Genomic DNA, 24,430 nt, shown 5'->3' on the forward strand with positions numbered 1-24,430 from the left:
GGGAAGTTATGTCCTGCAAAAAAATTGAAAAAAAATGGCAAATGTCCAGAGATTTTAAGGACACAATTATTTCCTATATTTTTATGTAATAGCTGCATAAAGTAGTTTCTGTGTCTGAAACATCTAAATGTTATAAGAAACAGAATAAGCAACTAAAATGCTACAGGAATAAGTTTTTATTTAGTCAAAAAAGTGAAGTTATACCCTTCATACTGGACAGGGCTATGTTTTGCCCTACAAAATCTGACATTTGTACCAAAAATGTCCAACTTTAGGCATTTGAAAAGGTGGCAACCCTATACAGCCCCAATGAAAACATTTTGTGGAAAACGGCTCTGACAGGTGCAGAAATTCAAAGCTAGATTTTTTCCCCATCATTTGCCCGTAGTGGCCCTTTAATGCATACAGTACTATTTTACAGTGTCCCTGTTTCAGTTAACAGCTAAACTGCTGTGCATCATCAGCGTTCCTCTTACTTCACTGATAGTCTTACCGCAGTTAGTGTATATAGTGGCACAAATGCCTCTTCTACCAAACATCGTGTGCCTTTTCCCAAGTGACTTACTAAAACACGTACTGCATTCAGCCTGGCAGATATTCAGCATTACAATCCTCAGCAACCACATTAAAATCCACACATTTTAGCTACAGTTGAATGTATATACATCTAGACTGAGAAGGACACGACTGACGATTTACCGACCATTGAAATAAATGGAATTACTGACTGCAGCCGAGGATTTGCAGTAGCGAGCACCACCCATACCTATGATTAATCCACAATATGTGTACACCCATAAAGATGTACATGCTGGAAAGGTTCAAAAGGTCTTCTAGCATAATAAAAACATACGCTGGAGAAATCGCCGACTTAAAGCGCAATGACTACAACTAAATACAACCAAAAAGTAACAAAACCAAGCAAATCCTCCATGGTAGAAGTAGGCGGGGGACTAGAGGATGGCCCGAATTTCCAGTGCTAGGACTGGCTTTCTGAATGCACACAGACTTCCACTTAGTTGTTTGTTCAAAATAAGCGGGATGGGATACATACCACTCTTTAAAAAAAAGTTTAAAAACAACTAAAAAAGCTTTACAAATAGATAAAAAATTCACCAGATTTGACAACCCTAGTATGTAGCAGGATTTCACTTTACAAACTGGGAATTAATTTGAACACCACCCGTACCTGATAGGCATCTAGCTGCTCATAAATATCATCTGCTTATTACCCAATGTAAGCTCGTGGTTGCCGTGACTGTGAGTGCATTACAGAAGTGGGGGAGGGTGCAAGGCTACAATAGGGCCAGGCGCAATGCTGACAAGTGAAGATTGGGGCCGGGCGCAGTGCTGACAAGTGATACAAGTGAAAAGTGAAATTGCGCCCTTTCTAATGCCGGCCTTTACGGCGCCCTAGGTGGTCGCCTAGTTCGCCTATGCCTAAGGCCGGCCGTGCACCGGAGTAAGATGCTCTCAACAAGAACAAGTCTTTTGGAATCAGACCTTTTGTCTTCTATCTATTTAAAATAAGGCTTACTAAAAATCTTCTCTAGGAAGTAAATTGAACTATAAGAAGCATTCCTAGGGGAGACCAATCCTCCAGCTAAAGCATGCCATAAATGTGAAACACCCAGTGGAGATCCCATTAATGACTTATTGTTATGGCAAACTTGTGCAGTTATTATCACTGTTTGCAGTTCTTAAAAGTGCAGAGGAGTTTTTTTTAATGCCAAATATATTTTTAATAATTCACTATTGTTTTGCTATGTGATGTAATGCATTTGCATGGGATAGTAGTATTTCATGTTATAAAAAAGATGATATTAAAACAGTTCACTATTATAAGAGAGTAGCACTGTATTGTAATATTTCAGTATTGCAAGACTGGAGGATGGTATTATAACATTTAGTTATAAGAATGCATGATAGTTTTATGATATTTCATTTTATAAGAGTATAAGATGGTGGTAACATTTCACTATTTGTAAAAGTGTAAAATGATAGAATATTTCACCAATACAAGAATGTCGGATATTATTATCATTTTACTATTATAAAAATGTTAGAAATCTAGTATGGTATTAGAACATTTTTTATAGTTTCTATAAATACAACGGGGATATTATTCCTTGGTTAGAATGTAATGTGTTAAAGCGAGATCATTTACTTCTCTCAGTAAATATGTGGAATGAAAACTGCTTTAGCAATAACCATAAAATGACAAGCAAAGAAAATACTACCTTTGTGCATTAAGTACTTTGCTTTACATGCAAAAAACTTTCCGCATCATCATGTTATTTTTTTCCCTCTCTTTTCAGATGCTGTGTTTGCATTCCAGTTGCGCAACCCCATTCATAATGGGCATGCTCTGTTAATGCAGGACACCAACCGGCGCTTATTGGAAAGGGGTTACAAACGCCCTGTCCTTCTCTTGCATCCTCTGGGAGGATGGACTAAAGATGATGATGTGCCTCTTGACTGGAGGATGAAGCAGCATGCAGCCGTTCTAGAAGAAGGTGTATTAGACCCAAAGAAAACAATCATTGCCATCTTTCCTTCTCCAATGATGTATGCTGGACCAACAGAGGTAAATATATATATATATATATATATATATATATATATATATACACACACACACACACACACACAAGTCAGTGTAAAAGAAAAATAATTTATTTAGGCTTATCATTCAGTAGACAGAGTGGATGCTGTATTCAATCTGTCATAAATTATAGTGTTGCAGTGAGAGAATAGTAACTCATATTGCTGCATGCAAGTAATAAAAATATGAAATACACACAAAAAAAATCACTTAGTGTACTGCTGTTTTATAATGTATTCTCTCACACAAGACCAGTGCTGCAAGTCAATAGCTGCTTACAGCAGATGATTTTGGATACATGTCGAGTCTCTAAACAAAGTTTCAGCGAATGCAAAAAATTGAAAGCAGTTCGCTGAAATCACCTTCAGGGAATATTAAAATATTTTTTTTGAATGGGGCAAGCCCCTCTGCACCCCTCATGTGGGGGACACCTCCCTGGCATTATATACACCAACTCTGAGGATGCACAACAGTGGTAAAAAAGGCAATCCCCACTATCAGCGAAAGTAGTTGCGGCAATCTGGTTTTGATTTTTTTTTGCATTCACTGAAACTGCCTTTGTTGACCTGATATGCTCACATGGTTTCATGGTCCTACCCTTCACAGTGTTTTGGTTAATGCTTTCTAATAATTTATGGTAAAAGCGACTTCACTGGCAGGCAGTTTTGTTGGGATTAGAGCTACTATTTAATTAAAGATTAAAACTATAGGGTCTAGGCTGTCTTCAGAACACTTGAGAGATGCAAGGGGGCCAATACGTAGGTATACAATGAACAACAATTAAAATTAAAATAGAAGCAAATCATGTCAGGAAACTGCAGAATATGTTCTGATGTTTGGAAGACATTAGATATTTCTGGGGCTAGGATAATAATAGTGTTATAAATTGTTGTGGAAAGCAAGAGAAATGCAAGTAAAATTCCAAGAACAAAAGACTCCAAAACATGCTTAGAAGGCTCAAACCTAGATGAACTGACTATGCTTCACATTCACAACTTTTGCTTCTAACATGCAATGAAGAAAGCCAATGCAATCAGCAAACCGCCATCTAATACTGATCTGGTCTATCCTACATCAGGCTTCAGTGATACTTTGTCAGCTTACATCTACCACCATCCAGTACAACTCATTTTTCCTCTGCATATCTCCAAGTCTAACAGGTTATATAATGTAGGACTACTTTCTCAGTGGAGGAAACTACCCCTCTGTATCAGCTTTAGAAAAATTTTATTATAAAAAAAAATAAAATACTGTACCTGCAGCATCTTCATTTGGGTCACCAATTTTCAGCTATAATCTGTACCACAAGAATTTGAACTGAAAAGAATAACGGATATTTCAAAATATGCAGACTTACGCAGGGCACTATACAGAGACTTTGTGAAACAGTAATTGTGTAGAAAAGAAGCACGCTTTATTTATATAAACAACAAATGCACAAAGAAAGATTAATGAGCAGGGGCATACTTAAAACTTTTAGATAGCAGCTTGCTGTAGTCTTACTATCACCACTTTTCAGACCACCCAGCCTCGTAACCTTCCATCTGTTACATATCCTGCAATATGTCATATCAGTAACACAGATTCAGAATTCATTGAGCATTGGGCTTTCTTTTGCTAAACCTAGACTGATGTTGGGCTTTGTCCAGTATAATCAAAAACATATGTCATAAGCTGAGCAAAGCTTATGTCTGTTTCTGGTAGCTGCATTTTTATTTTCATAACAAAAGCAAGCTAAATTCCAACATAAAGCCTTTTGGAATACTGTCTTCCTAGTGAACAATAAAAATGGTAAGCTTTCCATCCTCTCACTCCCGCCAAGGAAGCCAGCTTTGCTGTATTTTGTTGGATGCTCTTGCATGCAGAAATAAATAATCCATAAAATGAATTTAGGGGCAAGTATACATAAGATATATGTACACCTAGATAATAGTAATAGTTTAGTTTTTGCTGTTATTAGCTAATTTTTGGCAATAGTCCAGTAGGTGAAGAGAAATTTTATCAAGGACAGCTTGTAGAAATTGCTCTCCTTCTGTAAAGTGGTGTGTTCCTGGAGAGGTTATGTTTAAGGAAGGTGTTGTAGAAGGCAGGAAGTCAGAACCTCCTCCAAAAACCTTGCATTTCACAGTTTTGATGTGAGCAGCTTTAAAAAGTTGTTGTACTCAAAGAATTTTTTTCAGCAAAGTAGACTTAACCCCATTTTTTTCACAAGAGCTGGCTGAGAGCCGTTGAGTACATGAGCACACTGGTTAGGAATTAAAAACAAAGGAATAAAATAACTTTGTTCTAGCCCAGTTTTACAAAATAACCTGAATATAGAGGATTATGATTAGGTCTCTGATCATAAGCAAGTTGTTTGAAAAACAGATGTCAATAAATTCACCTCAAAGTTGGAGTGAATCACAGCTCAAGATGTGAACCTGACATCCAGTTTGAGAAAATATAATGACCTGGTTATGATCACAGAGCACCAATCATAATTCTTTGTAGTGCATGGAGATTTACTGGCTTCATATATGACCAGACACAGATAAAGAAAAAAGTATTGAAGATATATGTGTTTCACAGATGTGAAAGCCATAACATATTTAGGGCTGCCAAATATTTTTTTTATGCAGATGGAGCTTTAGCTGCATTCTGAAGTGTTTTGTAGCTTTTAAAACTGCTTTAGCTTCTCATCGCTATTCTGTGGTAGCCAGTGTTTATGCAAGAGTAGTGACTAGAGCTTAACAGCACTGAAAGGCACATACAGGGATGCCAGATATGTCAAGGGACAGGTAGGGACAAAAAAAAAAAAGAAAATCAGGCAGTTCTGCATTAAACATGAGTAGCTTTTCTTTTGATTTTTTTGATTGGCGTTTTATGGTATACGAGCCAGTCAAAAAATCGAACAGCATAGCCTCTTCTGTTCAATGCAGAACATCAGGCAGTTCCGCATTAAACAGAAGTAGCTCCGTTTAGATTTTTTTGATTGGCCCGTATGCCGGTATACGAGCCAATCAAAAAATCGAACAGCGGAGCCTCTTCTGTTCAATGCGGAACATCAGGCAGTTCCACATTAAACAGAAGTAGCTCCACTTTGATTTTTTTGATTGGCCCATATACGGCATACAGCGGAGGCTGTTTCGCCATGATTCTAACTGGCAGTGTGGGACTCAGGATTGGGCTGCTGACCCCAGGAAAGTCCTGTTCCAATAGGGATGTCTGGCAACCCTGTGTACATAACAAAGGTGTCTTCTCCTAAGTCTAGAATGTATGTGTGGTGCTTCATGCACTACAGGCTTGCTAAAGGAAAGCTCTTATTTATAAAATCACTGTTATGTGTGTAAATAAAGCTTGTTTCGCCACAGAGGCTACAGTGACCAGGGAAATGCACTGGAAAGAAACTAGTGGCTTTGAAAGCAGAAACACATTTTGTGCTGCACACAAGTGGCACTTAGAAGTCAGGTATAGTGCTTATTACAACAGCTTGCTTTAAAAGCTTTTACACACATCATGCTGCCACACGCTTTCTTTTAAATGGGTACTGTTACAAATGGGCAGCTGAAGATCCTCAAAATTTAGAAGAAATTATGACGGGGTCTCCCATCTCAACCACTTCTTATGTTTTCTCAAAACGCATGAAGCTTCGGAAACCATCCAGGTGCAACTAACAATAGGCAAAACTGCTCTACAAATTGTAGCATGCTACAGGCCACCCTCTCAAACTCAGGAACCCCACACAGCCTTCCTGAAGACACTGGAGGGTATAAATGTATCTCCAAACACCATCATATTGGGTGACTTCAACTACCCGAATATAGACTGGGAACATTACTCAAGCCCTAACTTTCTAGCCCAACGGTTCCTGGAGTTCATAAATTCAAATGCCATGGAACAGCTAGTCACTGTTCCCACGAGAGGAGAAAATATACTAGATCTCATTGTCACAAACATGGGGACAAAATGCTCCACACCGGAAGTATATCCCTCATTGGTGAGATCTGATCATAAACTAATCTCACTGGAAATCCACATCCCGCCCCACCCCAAACAAAAGACCATAGTGAAGAACTTCTCTAAAGCAAACTTCACACTACTCAAGACTGGTGTGGTATCCTTCAAGGCCCCTGAGTCAGAGGAAACCACAACCCAAGCTGCAGAAGCCCTTACAAATGCCTTCTATGAACACCTCCAGGACTGCATGGATCAGGCAATCCCAAATAAAACCAAGACTCTTTCCACAAAGGGCAAACGTCCAGTCTGGTGGACCCCAGCCATTAACAAACTTTACAATAAGAGGAGAAAGCTATTACATGATAGAACAAAATCCATAAAAGGGAAGTCACCCCTGATCATTATTAGTAAAAAAATACGAGCACTCATAAAATCAACTAAGGCCAATTTTGAGAGAAAAATTGCCATGGATTCAAAGGACAATCATAAGGCCTTTTTCAGCTATGTTAGGAACCTGGGTGGAAACTCACAGATATGCTCAGAATTAGTCCAAAATGATACAAAAATCACTGAACCCACAGACATTGCCAACATACTGGCAGACAGGTTCAGTGCAAACTTCACCCCTCTCCCCTAAAGGAGAGATAACTATCCCAGCCGAGTGTAGCCTCCCGGACATCTCAAATGCGCAGGTGAAAGCTGCTCTCTCTAAAGCTAAAAACACAGCATCAATGGGACCGGATGGTGTCCCCGGCTGTGTGCTACGAGCTAAATGAGGAATTAAACCCGCACATAAGGCAGCTGTTTAATCTCAGCCTTACCACAGGATACGTGCCCAAGGAGTGGCGTGACGGCAACTGTGGTCCCACTCCACAAAGGTGGCGCCTCACGGACCCTGGTAATTACCGCCCCATAAGCTTAACAAGTCTAGTCTGCAAAGCTATGGAGAGGATCATAATGGAGCTCATAAACAAAGATATAGGGGACTTGCAGACATTGGACCCGACCCAGTTTGGCTTTGTCAAGGGAAGATCATGCCTTTTGAACTTGGTCGACTTCTTGAAATAGTCACCAAGGCCATTGATGAGGAAAGGCAGTCCATACAGCCTACCTTGACCTTGCAAAGGCTTTCGACACAATACCCCACTCGGGTATTGTAGAAAAACTTACCAGCTTAAATGTAAACCCATATGTCACAAGATGGGTTGCAAACTGGCTTAAGGACAGAACCCACAGGGTTAGAGTTGCTGGCGCTGTGTCAGACTCCAAGCCGGTCACAAGTGGTGTCCCACAGGGCTCGGTCCTTGGCCCCTATTGTTTGGCATCTACTTCTCAGAAGTACAGGCCAACATGGGAGGACTTTGGCTGACAAAGTTTGCAGATGACTGCAAACTGGGCCATAGTGGAAAGTGCATCGGACACTGATATCCTTCAGAAGGGACTCACGGAAACAGATAGCTGGTGCCAGAGCCATGGCCTGAAGTTAAACGCCAAAAATGTATAGTCATACCCTTCGGGAAAAACAAGGTAACCCCAAGCTACCATATAGGTGGCAATCCACTAAGCACAGAAGAGGTTATCAGGGACCTGGGGACCCAGGTTGACAGTGGCCTTTCTTTTGACACTCACATTGCTAAAGTGGTTAGAAAGACCTTCTACATTGCCCACCTGATCATGAAGGGATTCACATCCAGATCTAGTGAGGTCATTGTTCCCCTGTACTCTTCACTTATCAGACCAATGATCGAGTACAATGCCCCATTCGGGATGTATCTCACCCGACATCTGCAGCAATTGGAGAGACCCCAAAAGTTCCTCACCAAAAGGATAAAGGGACTCCAAAATCTGTCATATGCTGCCAGATTGAAGAAACTCCAGCTCTATTCAGTCGCATACCGTCTGCTCAGAGGTGACATGTGCCTGACATACAAGGCCATGTCCAACCCGGAATTAATGGACATGCTCCACCTCAAAAATCCAAATCCACCAAAACCACTAGAGCAAGCGACTTAAACCTTAGCACGGATATAAATAGGACGTGCTGGAGGGATAGATTTATCACTCAGAGACTCCCTATGCTGTGGAATAAAATCCCGGTCCATGTGAGGCAGAGCACCTCGCTGACTCTGTTCAAGAGAAATCTAGACCTGTGGATGGGAGATCGTAGGTTTACCCCGGGAATCATCTCTGGGTCACTGCTGGACAGAGGCACAACAAACTAATGGGCACAGTATTTTTTCATATAAGGGGTGGCGTAAGCCACAATAATTTGGGCTAGGCTTATAAATGCCTTAGGGCAGATAGCCTAGTATAAACCTATGAACCTATGAACCTATGAAAGTCACCTCTAAACTGCATTGTTATGGCATATTCTCAATAGCCATTTCTTGAACCCATAAAAATTTGGTTAAAGAGGCAGACCTGATTATATTACTTTGTGTCGTGGATTTGCATTACCTTTTGTTATTTATTTACATTTCTTACTCAGCTTTCCTGATCCAAGTCTTTATTTAGATGTGATAGGTCTAAATCCTGTCTCCACAAGGTAAAGAAGTTACAGTGAGGAAAAGAAAATTATTTCAGAGTTGAGAACATGGCAAAGTGTATAGCAAAGCCAGGAGAGAGTTTCAAGCATGATAATACAGCAGCGTAAGGGAAATTAGATAGTATGTATGAAAATGCTGGACACAGTAGAACAACAAAAAGTAAGTAATGTAAGGTAGCAGATCTTACAGGGTAGTAAGCAGCTGCGTAAAGGAAATGCACTGTTAGTGGTCACTGGAAGTCGGGGCCCAAAGGTTGATAAAGTATGTTGTATAATCATTTGGGGATCTTTTAAAAAGGAGTTGGTCTTGGAAGAAAATAAGTAGGCCATTTGTGCCTCTTTCATCTTAAGTTCAAGTCACAGAAGAATCCTAGTGAAGTAAGAGCTTGCTTCATATTCATGCGTATTGTAAAAGACAAGGCAATTTGACAGATCCTTATTTGTATGTTATTAAGAGTAAGGTGGGTGAGTGTGTGACTTTTGTCTTGTGTCAGATCAGCAGGAAGAGGGAATAAGGAAATGAAACTATTAACTATATTTGTTCACAAATAGGAAAACTCAGAAAGGACTGAGAGGGATAGGTTGACAGGGTCTGCATTGCTATATAGCAAGAGACTCATTAAGGCAAAACAGATTTGGTTGCAGGTTATTTAACCAAGGCACTAATAAAAGTCAAGTTCATTTAAATGCTTACATTTAAGCATTGTTTCAAATGCAATAAGGAAATAGTGGAGAAAGATGTATATAAACAAGGTTAACCTCATACGCCACTCATCTCTCATTACTAGGAGATTGTGAAATAGTCTAACAAAGGTTGTCTCAGTACTGAACCCTGACCACTTTTCATGTAGAAAAATAATACTGCAGTTTGTGTATTATAGACTCCTGTAGAGTGATTTATTTCTATCATTTCATGTGTTAAAAGAACAGACCAGCCCTGATCTTCTACACACCAGCAAAACACATAATTCATACTCAAATTAAAGACTTGAATCTTCATCAGTAAATAAATAATATACACGGGGGGGGGGGGCAGATCTATTACTCGGCACTTCCCCATCTCTGGAATAATCTTCTATTACACATGAAAATGAGTGATAACCTCACTTCTCTTAAGGCACATCTTGATTATTGGACAGGCACCTACAAATTCACCTCAGGCCTGACTTGTATTTTGCCCACTTAATGGCAGGAGGAGCCCTGTGAAGGTCATTATGGTCAATGGACTAATTGTACCTTGTAAACTCCATGACTGTAAGAGATTTGCTTTTTAATATTCAACAAAAGTCAGTCTCAACGTCATAGTATGCCTTTGCTGGTGGAGTGCTAGTGGCTTTATGGTTAGGATAAAAACTGTGTTGAGTGCCATTAAGAAGTGAGTGTTTACATGGTAGTTTAGTAGCTGATATTGCTCATTTCTGTAAGCTGACCACAAAGTTTTAACAATCTAGTCTGCTGCCAACTGTATAGATTTATGAAGCAGATATTTTGTTTGTTAATGCTTGAGATACAAGTCAGTACATTCACACTGCTTGGAAATTCTACAGTACTGAGGGTAATCTCTTTTCTTTTGTGAAATGTACTCTTTCCTTCAAAACTCATTAAATTACCATGGAATGGAACTGTTTGTGCATTTTAGCAGCTTGTTTTAAAAATGAAATATTCTATTTGGATTAGAAATCTTTTTAACCACTGAGAAGTACTGAACCAGAGCTGCTGCTGCTGCAGGCCTTTTCTTTCTTTTTGTCAGAACTGATATGTTAAATTGAGAAAGCTGGAAAGTCTGACTTGCAGTGGAAGCTATATAAGCATTCTTGGTTCATAGACATGTTGAACTTACTTTCCAGCCAGAGGCTTCACTCATCAACTGTAAGCAATTGTAACAAAAATCAGATGCAGTTAGGGTTTTTTTGGCATAATTTTTCAGTAGAAGGTGATGCTGTTTGATCTCTCCTGTGTACCTACAAAGTTTACCAGCATGCAAACCATGATGATAGAGGCTTTGCAGAAGAATCTTCATATATTTCCCTACCATGATGGCTGAGCCTTGATTACCCTCCCGAAGGACTCCTTGATAACATATCTGTCATGGGTGGTTTTATGATTATATTTGGGAGAGAGATCTTCATAACCTGAGAGATGTTCTCTCTGATCTTTACCCAGGAGATTATCTACTTCAGGGGAGAACTGGATATTGTCCATTCTCAATCATTTCTTTTCATGGAGAAAGCAGAGGAAGTCATGCCTTTGATGTCCTTTATGAGGGGAGAGTTTCAGGTTCTGACCCTTCTGCTTATCTTGAGCTTTTTACTGGCTAATATATTCACAGTTCCATTATTTTCCTGAAGATGTGGACATTTTTTTTTTATTTTATTTGCTTGTTCAAACCGGGTAAGTCCAGTTGACACCAGTGTCCCTTTTCAGGGGTGTCCTAGAAGCACTGTCTAGGTAAGTGACTTGCTCATTGTCTCACAGTAGGTAAATGAAAGCTCTGGGAATCATATCCTGGACTACAGGAAGCAGCTTATTAATAGCACATGGTCATAATCCTCTATGTTAACTGATAAATTATACTAACCAGACACTGAGCTACAAAAATATTGTATTCTCACAGACCTTCTTTTAGGTTCTAACACTTGTCACCAGGCCTTTCAGTGGTGGCCATCCCCCATCAGTCTAAATGTGGGCTTGTGGCAGAACCATTTCCAGATCCAGACAGTGCATGTTTTACTATCAGTTTGAGGGGATTGTATTGACCCCTATGTTATTTAGGAGAAGCAGATTCCCCTCCAAACATATAAACTTAGATGGAGCATTGAATGATGTTTTCTGCCCCCCCCCCAATCAAGAAACCAGGTCATGGTGTGATACATGCAAAATAAATAAATAAAACATATTTGCAGATACTCATTGTCAGCTGTTCATATCCTAGAGAAAGTAGATACACTGGCATATAACCTGAGCCAGAGCTCCAGAACTCCAGTCTCTTGGATCTGGGAAATCAGAAATCCTGTCTTGTTAAGATCTTCTTGGAGTATGTTACCCCAGAGGTCAAGCTTTCTGCAACACAGGAAAATGTAGTAATCTACCTGTTCTACTAAATTCAGCAAGACAAGAAGCAGTTGATGCTGGATGCACTCTTTCGCTTCTGGCAAGAAAGATTTGTGCATACCAGTCCAGTCTTCCCTCTGATTCCAAGCCTAATCTTAACATTTGGTGAAGAAGGACCAGAAGTTAATATCTTTGCCCCATGGTGGTTGAGAAGGATGTGCTTTCAAGCTCATCTCTTTCAGTACAGATATGTTTCCTAGTACACACACAAAAGTCCCCAAATTCCCTCTCTTTCTTGGATAGCAGTTTACTTCACCTCAATATGCGTCTCATTATTTGCATCCCTTTTTCCACTGGGCCTGCCAGAGGAACTGTTAGAGTTGATTAAGCAAGCCCTCTACCTAGCAGGTATTGTAACTAGGCCACCTCAACCATTTATCTTGCAGGTGATACTGACTTATCTCAGCTACAAACAATACTTAAACCTCAGTAATTCTTCTGTTAGTGTGCATGTTTCTGAGATCTCTGCACATCCCAACCTTGGATAGGCCAGAATTAGCTGCTGAAACAGTTCCTTAAAAGGTTTACTGCATCTTTGCATGTTTTTAAAGAAATCTTCACCTTGTTAATCTCAAAAGTCATGACAGACACGGTTATCCATACTTCATGTGAAAAAGATAGTTCAGCAGTTATTACAATTGTTTCCTAGAAGGATCTTTTCTAACTGAGAATCACTCCTGTCTATGAAGTCTCCAAGATAGAAGCCCTTGTCTGTATGAAACCACTGTCTGATGTTTCACAAATATTGAATGTTCCTCAGAACTAATCTATGATCTGATGTCAATTTTCATTCATTCCTCCACCTGTAGGCCACCATCATCCTCCTGCTCCATCAGATCATCCCGGAGCTTTTCCAAGCATGCGGTGGATAGACTAATGAGGAAATTTCTGAAGAGACAGATCCAGATGGGGGTTTTGCCAGATCTGTCCCCTTCCAGATCCATGAGCAGACATTCACCATTCCGTCCTGTGGCTCCTTCTCCAATCCGACCTCCTGCTTCTAGACCCAGTAGCAATACAAACAAAAACTTCAGGCCAGATTTAAAAAGAATTGTTTTCAGAGTTAGTGACTTTCTCCAAGACTTGCTCTTAGAGTAACTCACTTACTCTGAGAGCAAGTCTTTTGGAATCTGGTTCCCGATGTATGCCTATTTATAGATAGATCTTACACTGAAGTAAGTCACTTACACCGAGAAGAAATTTGTTTGAATCAGGGCAGATTTACACTGGGGTAAGTCACTTACACTGAGTGCAAGTCTTTTATAATTGGGCCTATAGTTGAAAATACATAGAATATACGTACAGATAACAAACAGTAGTGCAAGTACAAAGCAGTCAGGTACAATAAAATCATATGATAATGACTCATAGCAGAGTTAAAAATCTAAAGTTTTACTCAAAGTTAATATAAATTTTCTTGCAGCAGTAAATTAAGTAAGGTATGACAAAGTGAACAGTGATAATCACGGCATTTGCCATCTTATTTTAAGCAATAAAGTTACCCTTAATCTCAAGGGTTGCCAATTTGGAAAGCTCTTTTTCAGTTTATGGATGTGAGCATAAAATAGTTTTTGCTGCCATTAGTCAAGCATGTCATTTCCTATTCTGCAATCCTTTGTGTAGCTTTATTTTGGCAGTTTCAGAAAGGTTTTTGCTGTAATTTTGAAAAATATTTTTTTCTTCTAATTGTCTTTTGATGTCCGTAGTATAGTAGGTCTCATTTCTCTTTGTGCCATTTCTGCACAGTCATTTCTGAGGCCCATGACATTTTTGCTTAAAGTCCATAGTTGTGTCACACACTAAAAGTGATATTACTGTCATAAACCTAATCCTGTACAAAGATAAGACCATGAAAATTAACCCAGAATCCACTCTTACACATAATCCATCCTTTTCAAATTAGGTACGCACTTATTAATTATGAGTGTTGAATACCTAACCTCAGTTGACCAAAGAATGACACTGTAGTCTGAAAGCTGTTTAGAAAAGTTAGTATAACAGGTTCAGCATTGTTGGCTGTAATATTACATCAAGTGCATTACTTCCTCTAAGTATCTGATGTACACCTTAGTGTTCATGTATCTTATGATTAGCAAAGAGTGAATAATGTAATAGAGATGGGATAACCACATATCCAAGGAAGAAAAATGATATATTTAAGCCGTTCTTCCCAATGCAGAAAAGTGAGTTTATGATGTTTAAACTGGTGTAGAGATAATAGGAGAATACGGACGCCATGTCTCTTACCCTTGAGGATGTAAAAGAAAGGGGGGACTTATGGAGCTAGGGGGGACTTATGGAGCTACGGGTTATTTTAGACATCTGAATTAGAAAGATGTCATAAAATGTAGAAACACCACAACTTCAAGGTGGACTTGAAATCTGATGGTAGACATGCCACGCTGCGACAGATTAGCAATATAAGCCCCCTCTGCATTTGTGAATTGTAAAACTACTGATAAATTCAAGAGCACAGACTGTAAGTGGAGAGTGAAAAGACAGACAGGAGGCTAGTGGTGCATACATATATGCATACATATATTTACAAATACTAGAAATATTTCAAGCACAGGCATTAAGGCCCTTCTAGGTTGCCATTATACCAAAGCAGTTGTTCCCATAATACATGTCCAGACTCTTCATAAAAAATATCTAAACTAGTGCTTGCTTTAATGTAATTTGATAATCTGCTGCATGCATCAGCTGCTCTCTCAGAGAGCCGATTAGTACACTTGTCATTCCCATAGAATCTTCTGTGTAGGTTGTCTGATGATTCTCTACTACTTTTTGATAACTCCAAACAATCCCAGAGGTAGTTGTCTCTAAATGCCCTATCTGAATAAGATTTCCTCTTAAATATCTATGTGCAACACTGTACAAGTTCAGATATTTTAGTCTTTCATAATAACTTAAAATTTCACAACCATGGATGCTCTTAGTATATTTCCGCTGTACTCTTTCCAGTTTACTCATGCCTGTTTTCTTACAAGGTCTCCATGTTGTTATTCCACACTCAAGTTTGTGTCTAATGTAATTAACAAACAATGACTTCATCATTTCTGATTTGCTAGCCTTTATAAATCTTTTTATACAACCTATAGTTCTATAACTATCATTAACCAATTGGTTGATATGATTAGAAAAACTCAAATCTGGATCTACACATATACCCAGGTCCTTAAATGAATCTACAGTTTCAATCATTGTGTGCTATGTTAAATATTCACCTTTCAATTTATGTCTCCCAAATCTCGTAAGCTGAGTTTTTGATGGATTTATCAACATGTTATTCTCCTGTGCCCAAATGGTCAATTTTGTAAAGTTCTTTTGCAGACATGCCTAATATGTAACGCATGTAATCAGTTTACCCAATTTCAAGTCGTCTGCATACAGACTGTAGAACATCTTAGATGAAAAAGACAGGTCTGAAATGTACAATCTAAACAAGTATGGGCCTATGACAGAGCCATGTGAAACACCCTGACTGAAACCAAGAATTTCACCTGTCCAATTGCTGCATGATACTTGCCATGTCCTATTTGTAATGCAGCTATCAATCTTATCAAGAGTACATCAATACCTAGTTATTCTAATTTATTGATCAGTGTTTTGTGTATAACCCTATCAAATGATGGAGTTAAATCTCTATATATATATTGCAACACAGTACAATTTTTCATTCATAGCTGTTATTATATTGTTGTAGAATGGTTTACCTTTCCATAGGCAAAACACACTCATGCGATTGCTCATATGAGTGAATCGTAACCACGAAAAACAAAACCGTTACAGTTTCCAATTTTCAAAAATCAGCAAATCGAAATGCAGATTTGCTGATTTTCGAACATAAATGTCGAATAAGAAATGTAATGAAGTATAATGCAGGAGGGCAAGCCTCCCCTGCACCCCCATATACCAACTCCGAGATGGCACTACAGTTGGGGAAAGGGTCCATTTTCTGATCCCCACTATAGTGCAATCCACCCCAAAATGCCAAATCTGCAATGAGCAAATGTCACTGTGCATTCACTCATTGCACATTCGAAGCATTTTGCGTTTGACGTTTGCAAACGTCCTTTCGAACATCTGCTGTTCGTCCTTGTGCAGAACGCACATATGAAGGTAAACCTTGTAGAACATCATGTTACAGGTGGTAATAGATCTATTTTCAATATATGCATGCTGATATATGGTATGGGTCTGTATACTTCTGAGTTTGTCCTACTCCCCTTTCCATTAGAGACAGGTTTAATAAGCGCATGTTCCAATCTTGAGGAATCTTCCCATATTTAAAGGACCTAATAAATAATAGAAATAATGGTACTGTAAGCTCTTGCTGGTGTTCTCAAGTCATTATTACAAATTCCGTCTCCTCCATGTGCTTTCTTTGGATCCAGTTTGCATATATATTTTTTAATATAATCAAATTTGATATCAATATCTGAGGTTACCTGGATGTCACCAGGACAACCTATCACCCCCTTTGTGGAGCCAAAGTGTTTTGCATATGATTTTTTAAGTACATCTGTAATCTGATGTGTCCGAGAATAAATTGTAGAATCCACACCCAGTTTATCAATCTGTTGTCTTTATTCCTTCCACATTTTATGTATCTATAAAATGGTTTCCTATTATGCTCAATATCTTTATATAAATTTTCTTCAAACTTTTCTTGATCATGTCTCACACTATGCTTGGTTTGTCCAGATTGTTTATTTCAGTTTTCAAAGTTGTAGTTTGACCTGTTTTCCATTTCTTATATTTTCTGTCTCTCACCTTAATCAGGTATCTTGTCCGTATGGAAATATAACCCCCGGATGTTATATGCCTAGATCCTGATATTAAATATTTTTTTTTTTGCACGCAAACAATTTCTCTCTCAAAATTTTCTACATTTCTTCTGCAATTTTTCCACTTACTGTATTATAACCCCATGATCAGTGCACATCAACAGTGGTAAAACTTGCCATGAGCTAACGGTATTTTCTTTAGGAACACAAGCAATGTTTCTGTTCCCTGGTAGTTTTTTTTACAATTAGAAACAATTGTTATTCCTGCACAAACATTGTAAATCACTTCTTTAGTTGTTGTTGTGTCTTTCGGCTTTTCCCGGTTAGGGGTTGCCACAGCGGAACTCCAGTCCGCTAATGATTGGCAGTAGATTTTTATGTGCAGAGTTGCCAGCCCTGACACACAACCTTCAACGAAGGTATGCCCATTCACGCATGTCTCCACACAAAAGACGCTTTAGCTGAGAATCGAACAGGACAACATCTTACTGTGAGGCGACAACGCTACCGCAGCACCACCACCAGATCGTAAATCATTTCTTTAGTAATGTTGTTAAATCAATATTATTCTAGTCCATTTCTGCTAAATTTAAGCCCCATCCACTATTATTCTTCCCTCCTGTGTTTCATGCAAGAAATGTATGAATTCTTTTAGGTCAACAGCACTTGACTTTGGTGGTCTATACACTCCAACAACTGCTACATGTTCCAGGGTTTTCTTTGTTGTCACAATTACATAGTTATTTACTGTTGAACATGTAATAACCACAGGTCACATAACTGTCTTTAATACCTAACATAACACCTCCAACTGATTTTGTTAGAATGTCTGTTGCAGTACAAATATTTATACCCTGCCAAAACTGGCTTCCTGTCATTTTTCTTTAAGCATGTTTCACAAACAATAACAACATCAATCTTGTGGGAATGTATCAAATTTTCCAATAAAAAAGCTTTATTATTAATGCTTCTAGCATTAAGAACCATCAGAGATGCATCAAATGTTGCTGTCTGTGAACTGTTAAATTTTCAGCCTGACAAAAATCCTGCCTACTGTTTGTCAAATACTGCAAAATATCTGCTCCAAAAATTCTCTTCCCTGATCTTGATAAATGCATGCCATCCTATTTGAACACGTGCCCAAAGTTAGGCTTGGATGCTTTACACGTTTCAATTTTTTAAAACAGGAAACTTTTTTCATGTAGGTATTTACCCCCAATTTTTTTTTCATTCATGGTGACCCGACTCTCCTTTCTCTATGTGATTTATAAAAAATATATCCTAACACCTGTACAAACTGTGCTGTTTAAGAGGGCTGTAAGTTCCCTACTAACAGTCAGAGAGTCCTTGTGGATGATATCATTTGTACAGACATGAATAAAAACAGATCCATACTTCCTTATTCTAAGGCTCGTCTCACATCCTGTATTTTTGCTTCTAGTAAGCATGACCCTAGCTGATGTTCTTTATCTTCTCTGAAAATCTAAGTATCTGTTCCTCTAATAATTGAAACTCCAATTACAATAATATCTTTTCTGACCAGATCTGCATCTGAATCTTCAGCTTTTAATTCTGTAATATTTGCTGTATCAGTTGTTAAAAAGAAATGATCTTCATCACCATTAGCCTTATTAATCCCACCACTTTCATTGCATATTACATCTTCAGGAGTTCAATTCTCATCCATTGGCTTTATGCAGCCACAGCTTCAGCCATCTTTTTTCTTACAGTTGTGGTCACCACAGCGTAACTCTGGTCCGCTAATGATTTTTACGTTGCCAAGCTGCCAGCTCGACGCCCAACCTTCAACGAAGGCATGCCCATTTATGCATGTCTTTCGAATGCCACTGAAATGCAGGGAGGACTTGCAGACTCCACACAGAAGGCACTCCAGCAGAGAATCGAACAGGGGAGAACCTCTTGCTGTGAGGTGATAACGCTACCGCTGCACCACCGCAGCTTCCATCTTTTTTTTGTTCTTTAATCCTTTTCTTGTTTGGTTTTGATTTCTTCCTTTTCATCTGCCCCTTGCCTCTTTTTTCTACCTTCACCATTGGAAAAATGCTGCCCTTTCCTGTAGACTGAAGGTTTTCTGATAGAAAAGTGTTATCATTCTGTGTAATTTGTGTGTTAAAAAACAAAGTAAATCAGTGTCTGCTCGTATCCGAAAAAGACTTTTAATAAAACAGCAGAAAAACCAAAGATGTCACACAATGTTAAGCACTTTCATCTTAAAAATCGAAAAGACATCATCAGAACAATGTGCAATGAACAACCAATGTTTCAATACCCCCTTGCAAAGCCACACCCACTCAATTAATACAAAAACCTAAAAGTTGTCAGGTCTTTTTTATATGTTACTAAAAACAACATGTCTAAAAATAACAGACAATACTATTATTCAAGGATAAAAATTATTGTAAGAATAAAGGAAAAAGACAAAGAAACATTGTTCTTTAAACAATACAGGCCCTTCTCCTAAGTTCACTGGTGATAGATATACTATCATTTAACCCCGGGGGTCGTGGCATCAAGCCTCATCTTCCAGCTATGGAGAACAGTACCAGTTTAAGTTTTACCTACAAACTGGGTGGTCAAGAGATTAATTACCTTGATGTCAAGATTTGGTGGTCTTCAGACACTAGACTGTCCTCTTGTGTTTATAAAAAACCCACATTTTGCAATACCTGTTTATTTTTTACTAGCTGTCACCCATACCACCAAAAAAGAGGGATAGTTAAGAGTCAATTTGCCAGAATTTCTAGACTGACATCCAATGATGAAATTTTTGAAAAGAACTGATCATGTTATATGATATGTTTTTGGCCAGGGGTTATCCGGATGGGCTTCTTGAGGCCATTAAAGGGAAATTTGGTCTGGGAGACATGGAAAATATGGCCCCATTATAAAACATGGTTTAATACTAGAAAAACTCCTGTTGTCAATGTTAAGTCTGATTTTTCTAATAAGATGATTATACATTATTCTTTGGATGTGAAAGAAATGTGAAAGAAATTGAAGACATAGCCTGTAAATATTGGTCTGTGCTCGAATGTGATGTTGTTTGTCTTTTCGGCTTTTCCCAGTTAGGGGTCGCTACAGCATAACTCCAATCTGCTAATGATTGGCAGTAGATTTTTATGGTGCCGAGTTGCCAGCCCGATGCCCAACCTTCAGCGAAGGCATGACCATTTACGCATGTCTTTCAGAGGCCACTCGATCGCGGAGAGGACATGTAGACTCCACACAGAAGGCACTCCAGCCGAGAATCGAACAGGAGAACCTCTTGCTGTGAATCAACAACGCTACCGCTATACCACCGCGAATGTGATGACAATACTAAATGGTTATGTTCTCATAAACAGGTTTTATATAGAAAAAGAGATACAGAATCAAGAACTTACTGGAAAGTTCCCATTTGAGTAGTGCGAGGTACTTTTCCATCACTAGGCCCTGTGGTAGATGTCATCAATGTGTGTATATCGATAATAATTATACTGGTGACTTATATGAAAAGATTACTAAACACACTAGGAGTGGGAAATTTCACTGTGGATCTGAATGGGGTGGTTTATTTGGCATACTGCACCCAACTGTCAAGCATTCTACATAGGTAAAACCAACAATGCATTAAATAAGAGAATTTATCAACATCATTATAGTCTGCAAAAATCTGACACTAAAAGTGCATTAGCACATCATGCCACCCAGTGTAATGAGTTCAGAAAGTTCCAGTTCTTGATTCTGGAACAAGTTCCATCCAACATTTATTCGGGGGACTGGAAAAACTTTTTATTACACCAGGAGATGCTTTGGTATCCTTGAATAATATTATTGTCCATTATTTTTAGACATGACCTGTGGTGGTGGAGGTGCTGCGGTAGCATTGTCGCCTCACAGTAAGACGCTGTCCAGTTCGATTCTCAGTTAGAGCGTCTTTTGTGTGGAGACATGCGTGAATGGGCGTACCTTCGTTGAAGGTTGTGCGTCAGGCCTGGCAAGCCGGTATGTAAAAATCAACTGCCAATCATTAGCGGACCTGAGTTCCGCTGTGGCGACCCCTAAACGGGAAAAGCTGAAAGACACAAACAAATTTTTTAGACATGTTTTTAGTAACATATAAAAAAGACCTGACAGCTTTTAGGGTTTTGTATTAATTGAGTGGTGTGGCTTTGCAAGGGGGTAATTAAGCATTAGTTATTCATTGCACATTGTTTTGATGATGTCTGTTTGATTTTTAAGAAGAAAGTGCTTAACACTGCGTGACTTCTTAGGTTTTTCTGTTTTATTAAAAGTCTCTTTCAGATATGAGCAGACACGGATTTCTTTTGGTTTGTTACTTTGGACTTGGTCTTCATTTCCATTTTCTATTATAATCTGTGTGTTACATAACAAAGCAGTGTCCTTTTCAGTATGTATTATCTTTACTTTACAGACATTTATCAGTTTTTTCTTCTTCCTTATTTGTTGTGAAAGTATTCCTTTCTTTTTTTATTTCCTTCTAAATGCTCTGAATCCACAGATTGCTGAAAACTTGTATCCAGAATTCCAAAGTTGTCAGGCAAGTTGTCTTTTTTCATAGGGGTTGAGTGATCTTTATAGACAAGAGACATATCCTTTCCTAATGTGTTCTATTTGCTCTTTGCCTAACAGTATTTATCTCACCAGTCCAGTCTTAATTTATGTAACTGTAGTTCTCCAAGACATGCCATCTGCACAAGTACAATCGTCATCAGTAAGTACAGATTTACTACTAGTAATGGTAAGCAAGTGATCGAACTTTTGACATGAGGAACACAGATTACACCAGTGTTATCAGGTATTATCTTTAAATAGACATAGCATTTATTACACTGTACAAGTTATTTGTGCTTTGGCAAATCATTAATGGCATACTCATTTAAGGAATCCATACTCAGCTGAAAATAAATAAAAAAATTCTAAAAGAAAAAAATAATCAAAATCATCACAGAATTCAAAGATAAAGTAAATAAACTTCAGTGAGAAAAATCACACAAACAATATACAATTAAATACTAAATTAAGTACAGTAAACTTGTTCATCTGACCATACAAGTTCTGAAAGTCAGACGAAAGCTAGAATTTCTTTGCATCACACGGAGCAGCTTCTGCTCACTATTGTTTGCAGTTGCACCTCTTTTTAGCAGTAAAGCTCAATAAATCACAAACCAAGACAGGATTCAGACTGCGTTCTTGATTCTTGCATAGTTTTATATGTTTTAGTGTGTCAGGGGGCTGATATATCCTAACAGTCATATTTTGGGGTGAGGATATTGAAGTATAATAAAAAGTAGACAAGCTTGACTGATTTTGTGACAATGTACAGTATTCTAAAAGTTCTACATTATTGGTAGAAGGAAAGCTATGTCAATGCTAAGTGGAGACAGCCCTGAAGTAACAACCAATTTATAGTAAATGTAACTGCAGCAAACTCATGTTGAGATGCAGCAGAATTTAACATTTAGTATTTGCATGTACTTCTCTGAGCTTTGTAAAATAAAGATCTTGCAGAAGATATGTTAGTACTAGATTCTCATTTGGTTAGAGCTTAATCACAGGTGCATTATACAGGTACAACCTTATTTAATAAGTGTTAATAGGTGCTCCTGTATATGTTGGCCAGATCAAGAAGATGTGTGCTACTTCATTGTGTAGTAACTGTACTCAAAGGAGTTCACATTTTATCAAGACAGCATTGTACATTGCTGATTTTACTGATTAGGCAGAAGGAGGCTGAAAGATTACATTTCCATCTTTTAAAGGTTGAAGAATACATGTGGAACACATTGCTTTTGAATGAAGTTCAAATCAGGATAATTTATAATGACTCCAAAATATTTATACAGGATGGTAAAGGAATTAGTCTCATTTTTTGAGTGGTATAATAATCTTCATTTTTCAGCATACTGCCTGAAAGGGACTCTCAGATTCTTTCTCGACCAATGAGACGTAAAAGACCTTAGTGTCACACAAACTGCAAATTAGTTTCTTAAGTCCCACAAATGTCAAAATAGGATAGCAGAAGGCTTAGTTTAGGAGTGAGACATCTGTATCAATGCAAAGCTTCCACCACTGTTATGACTACCACTTGATGTTTTGTATACGATCCGACCCCCTCTAATGGTTATACTGTGGTATTTAATGAAAATGTTTTTTTAAACAGATAGAAATACATATTATTATTTTTTTGTTTGTTTGTTTTACTGTAGAAATCTTGCAAAGAGGTATGGTGTTCTGAATAGTTACTAGTGGGCAGAAATGATTTCTTCAACTGCATCTGTTTGCATCCAGCTTAAAGTATGTACACACACACTGCATTGTGGTCCAGGGTGCTATGCATTGAGTTATAAAAACTTCAGTTTGTAAACAAAGCTTAGTGAAATACAGCCTAAGTAATATTTTACTGCAGTTTGCCATTTTGGTACTAAATCCTGTCACTGTTACATTGTTTAGTATAACTTTAATACTGCATAAATTTCCATTCTGGAAGTAGCAGCAAGTGAATCCTGGATAGATATTTTTGAAAGATTTGTACATATGGCTTTACCCATACTTCCAGTTTAATATGGGTATTTGCATTAATGTTTGCAGGTCCAGTGGCATTGCAGATGCCGAATGATTGCTGGGGCCCAGTTCTATATTGTAGGTCGTGATCCTGCTGGCATGCCTCACCCAGACACAAAAGTTGACTTGTATGAACCAACACATGGAGGTAAAGTCCTAAGTATGGCACCAGGCCTGACATCTGTGGAAATCATCCCATTCAGAGTAGCTGCATACAACAAAGTTAAGAAGGCCATGGACTTCTATAACCCACAGAGGTAAGAACCATGAAAAATACAGAGGTGTGCACATTAAGGTGGATCACATGAAGTCTTCTCAGAAATCTAATGAGGCAAGTGCTTTGCACATTGTACAGTTAAATCAGGTTTAGAATGTTAAAATAGTTGGCAATAGTACTTGAACCACTGGTAGAAGGGTACTGTCTCACTAAAAATTGAAGTGGTACTTTAGTACAATGTTAAGCTTTGTATACAATGCTGTGTTTAGAGAAGTATTAGGTAATTTCAGTGTTAGTCTAACCTACAACTTCAGGCCTTTGCCATATAGCTGAAACACTTGTATGTCCATAAAGGATAATATAAATATACCAAAGAAATTAATTTGTATATTTCCCATGGACCTGCACTACATGTGATTTAAGGTATTACATATTGAAGATGCTGCGGTTAAGGGTCACCACAGCGGAACTCCGGTCCGCTAATGATTGGTAGTTGATTTTTACGTACTGAGTTACCAGCTCTGACGCACACCTTCAACGAAGGTATGCCCATTCACGCATGTCTCCACGCAGAAGGCACTCTAGCTCAGAATCGAACCGGACAGCCGCCCACTGAGCAAAACAGGACAAACGCAAGAAAG

At 38.4% G+C, this 24,430-nt stretch overlaps 1 protein-coding gene across 1 annotated transcript in view; it reads left to right on the forward strand.

Annotated features, from left to right (window-relative positions):
- PAPSS2 (3'-phosphoadenosine 5'-phosphosulfate synthase 2) overlaps positions 1–24,430 on the forward strand; it is a 388,626-nt gene that overhangs the window by 362,113 nt on the left and 2,083 nt on the right. Inside the window, exons 10-11 of the mRNA XM_044056309.1 lie at positions 2,319–2,587; positions 23,600–23,829. Of these exons, the coding sequence (XP_043912244.1) occupies positions 2,319–2,587; positions 23,600–23,829 (499 nt within the window). The remainder of the gene's footprint in view (positions 1–2,318; positions 2,588–23,599; positions 23,830–24,430) is intronic.

The sequence above is a fragment of the Protopterus annectens genome, chromosome 14.part0, assembly GCF_019279795.1.
Source record: "Protopterus annectens isolate FY-2018-M chromosome 14.part0, PAN1.0, whole genome shotgun sequence".
Taxonomy (NCBI): Eukaryota; Metazoa; Chordata; order Ceratodontiformes; family Protopteridae; genus Protopterus; species Protopterus annectens.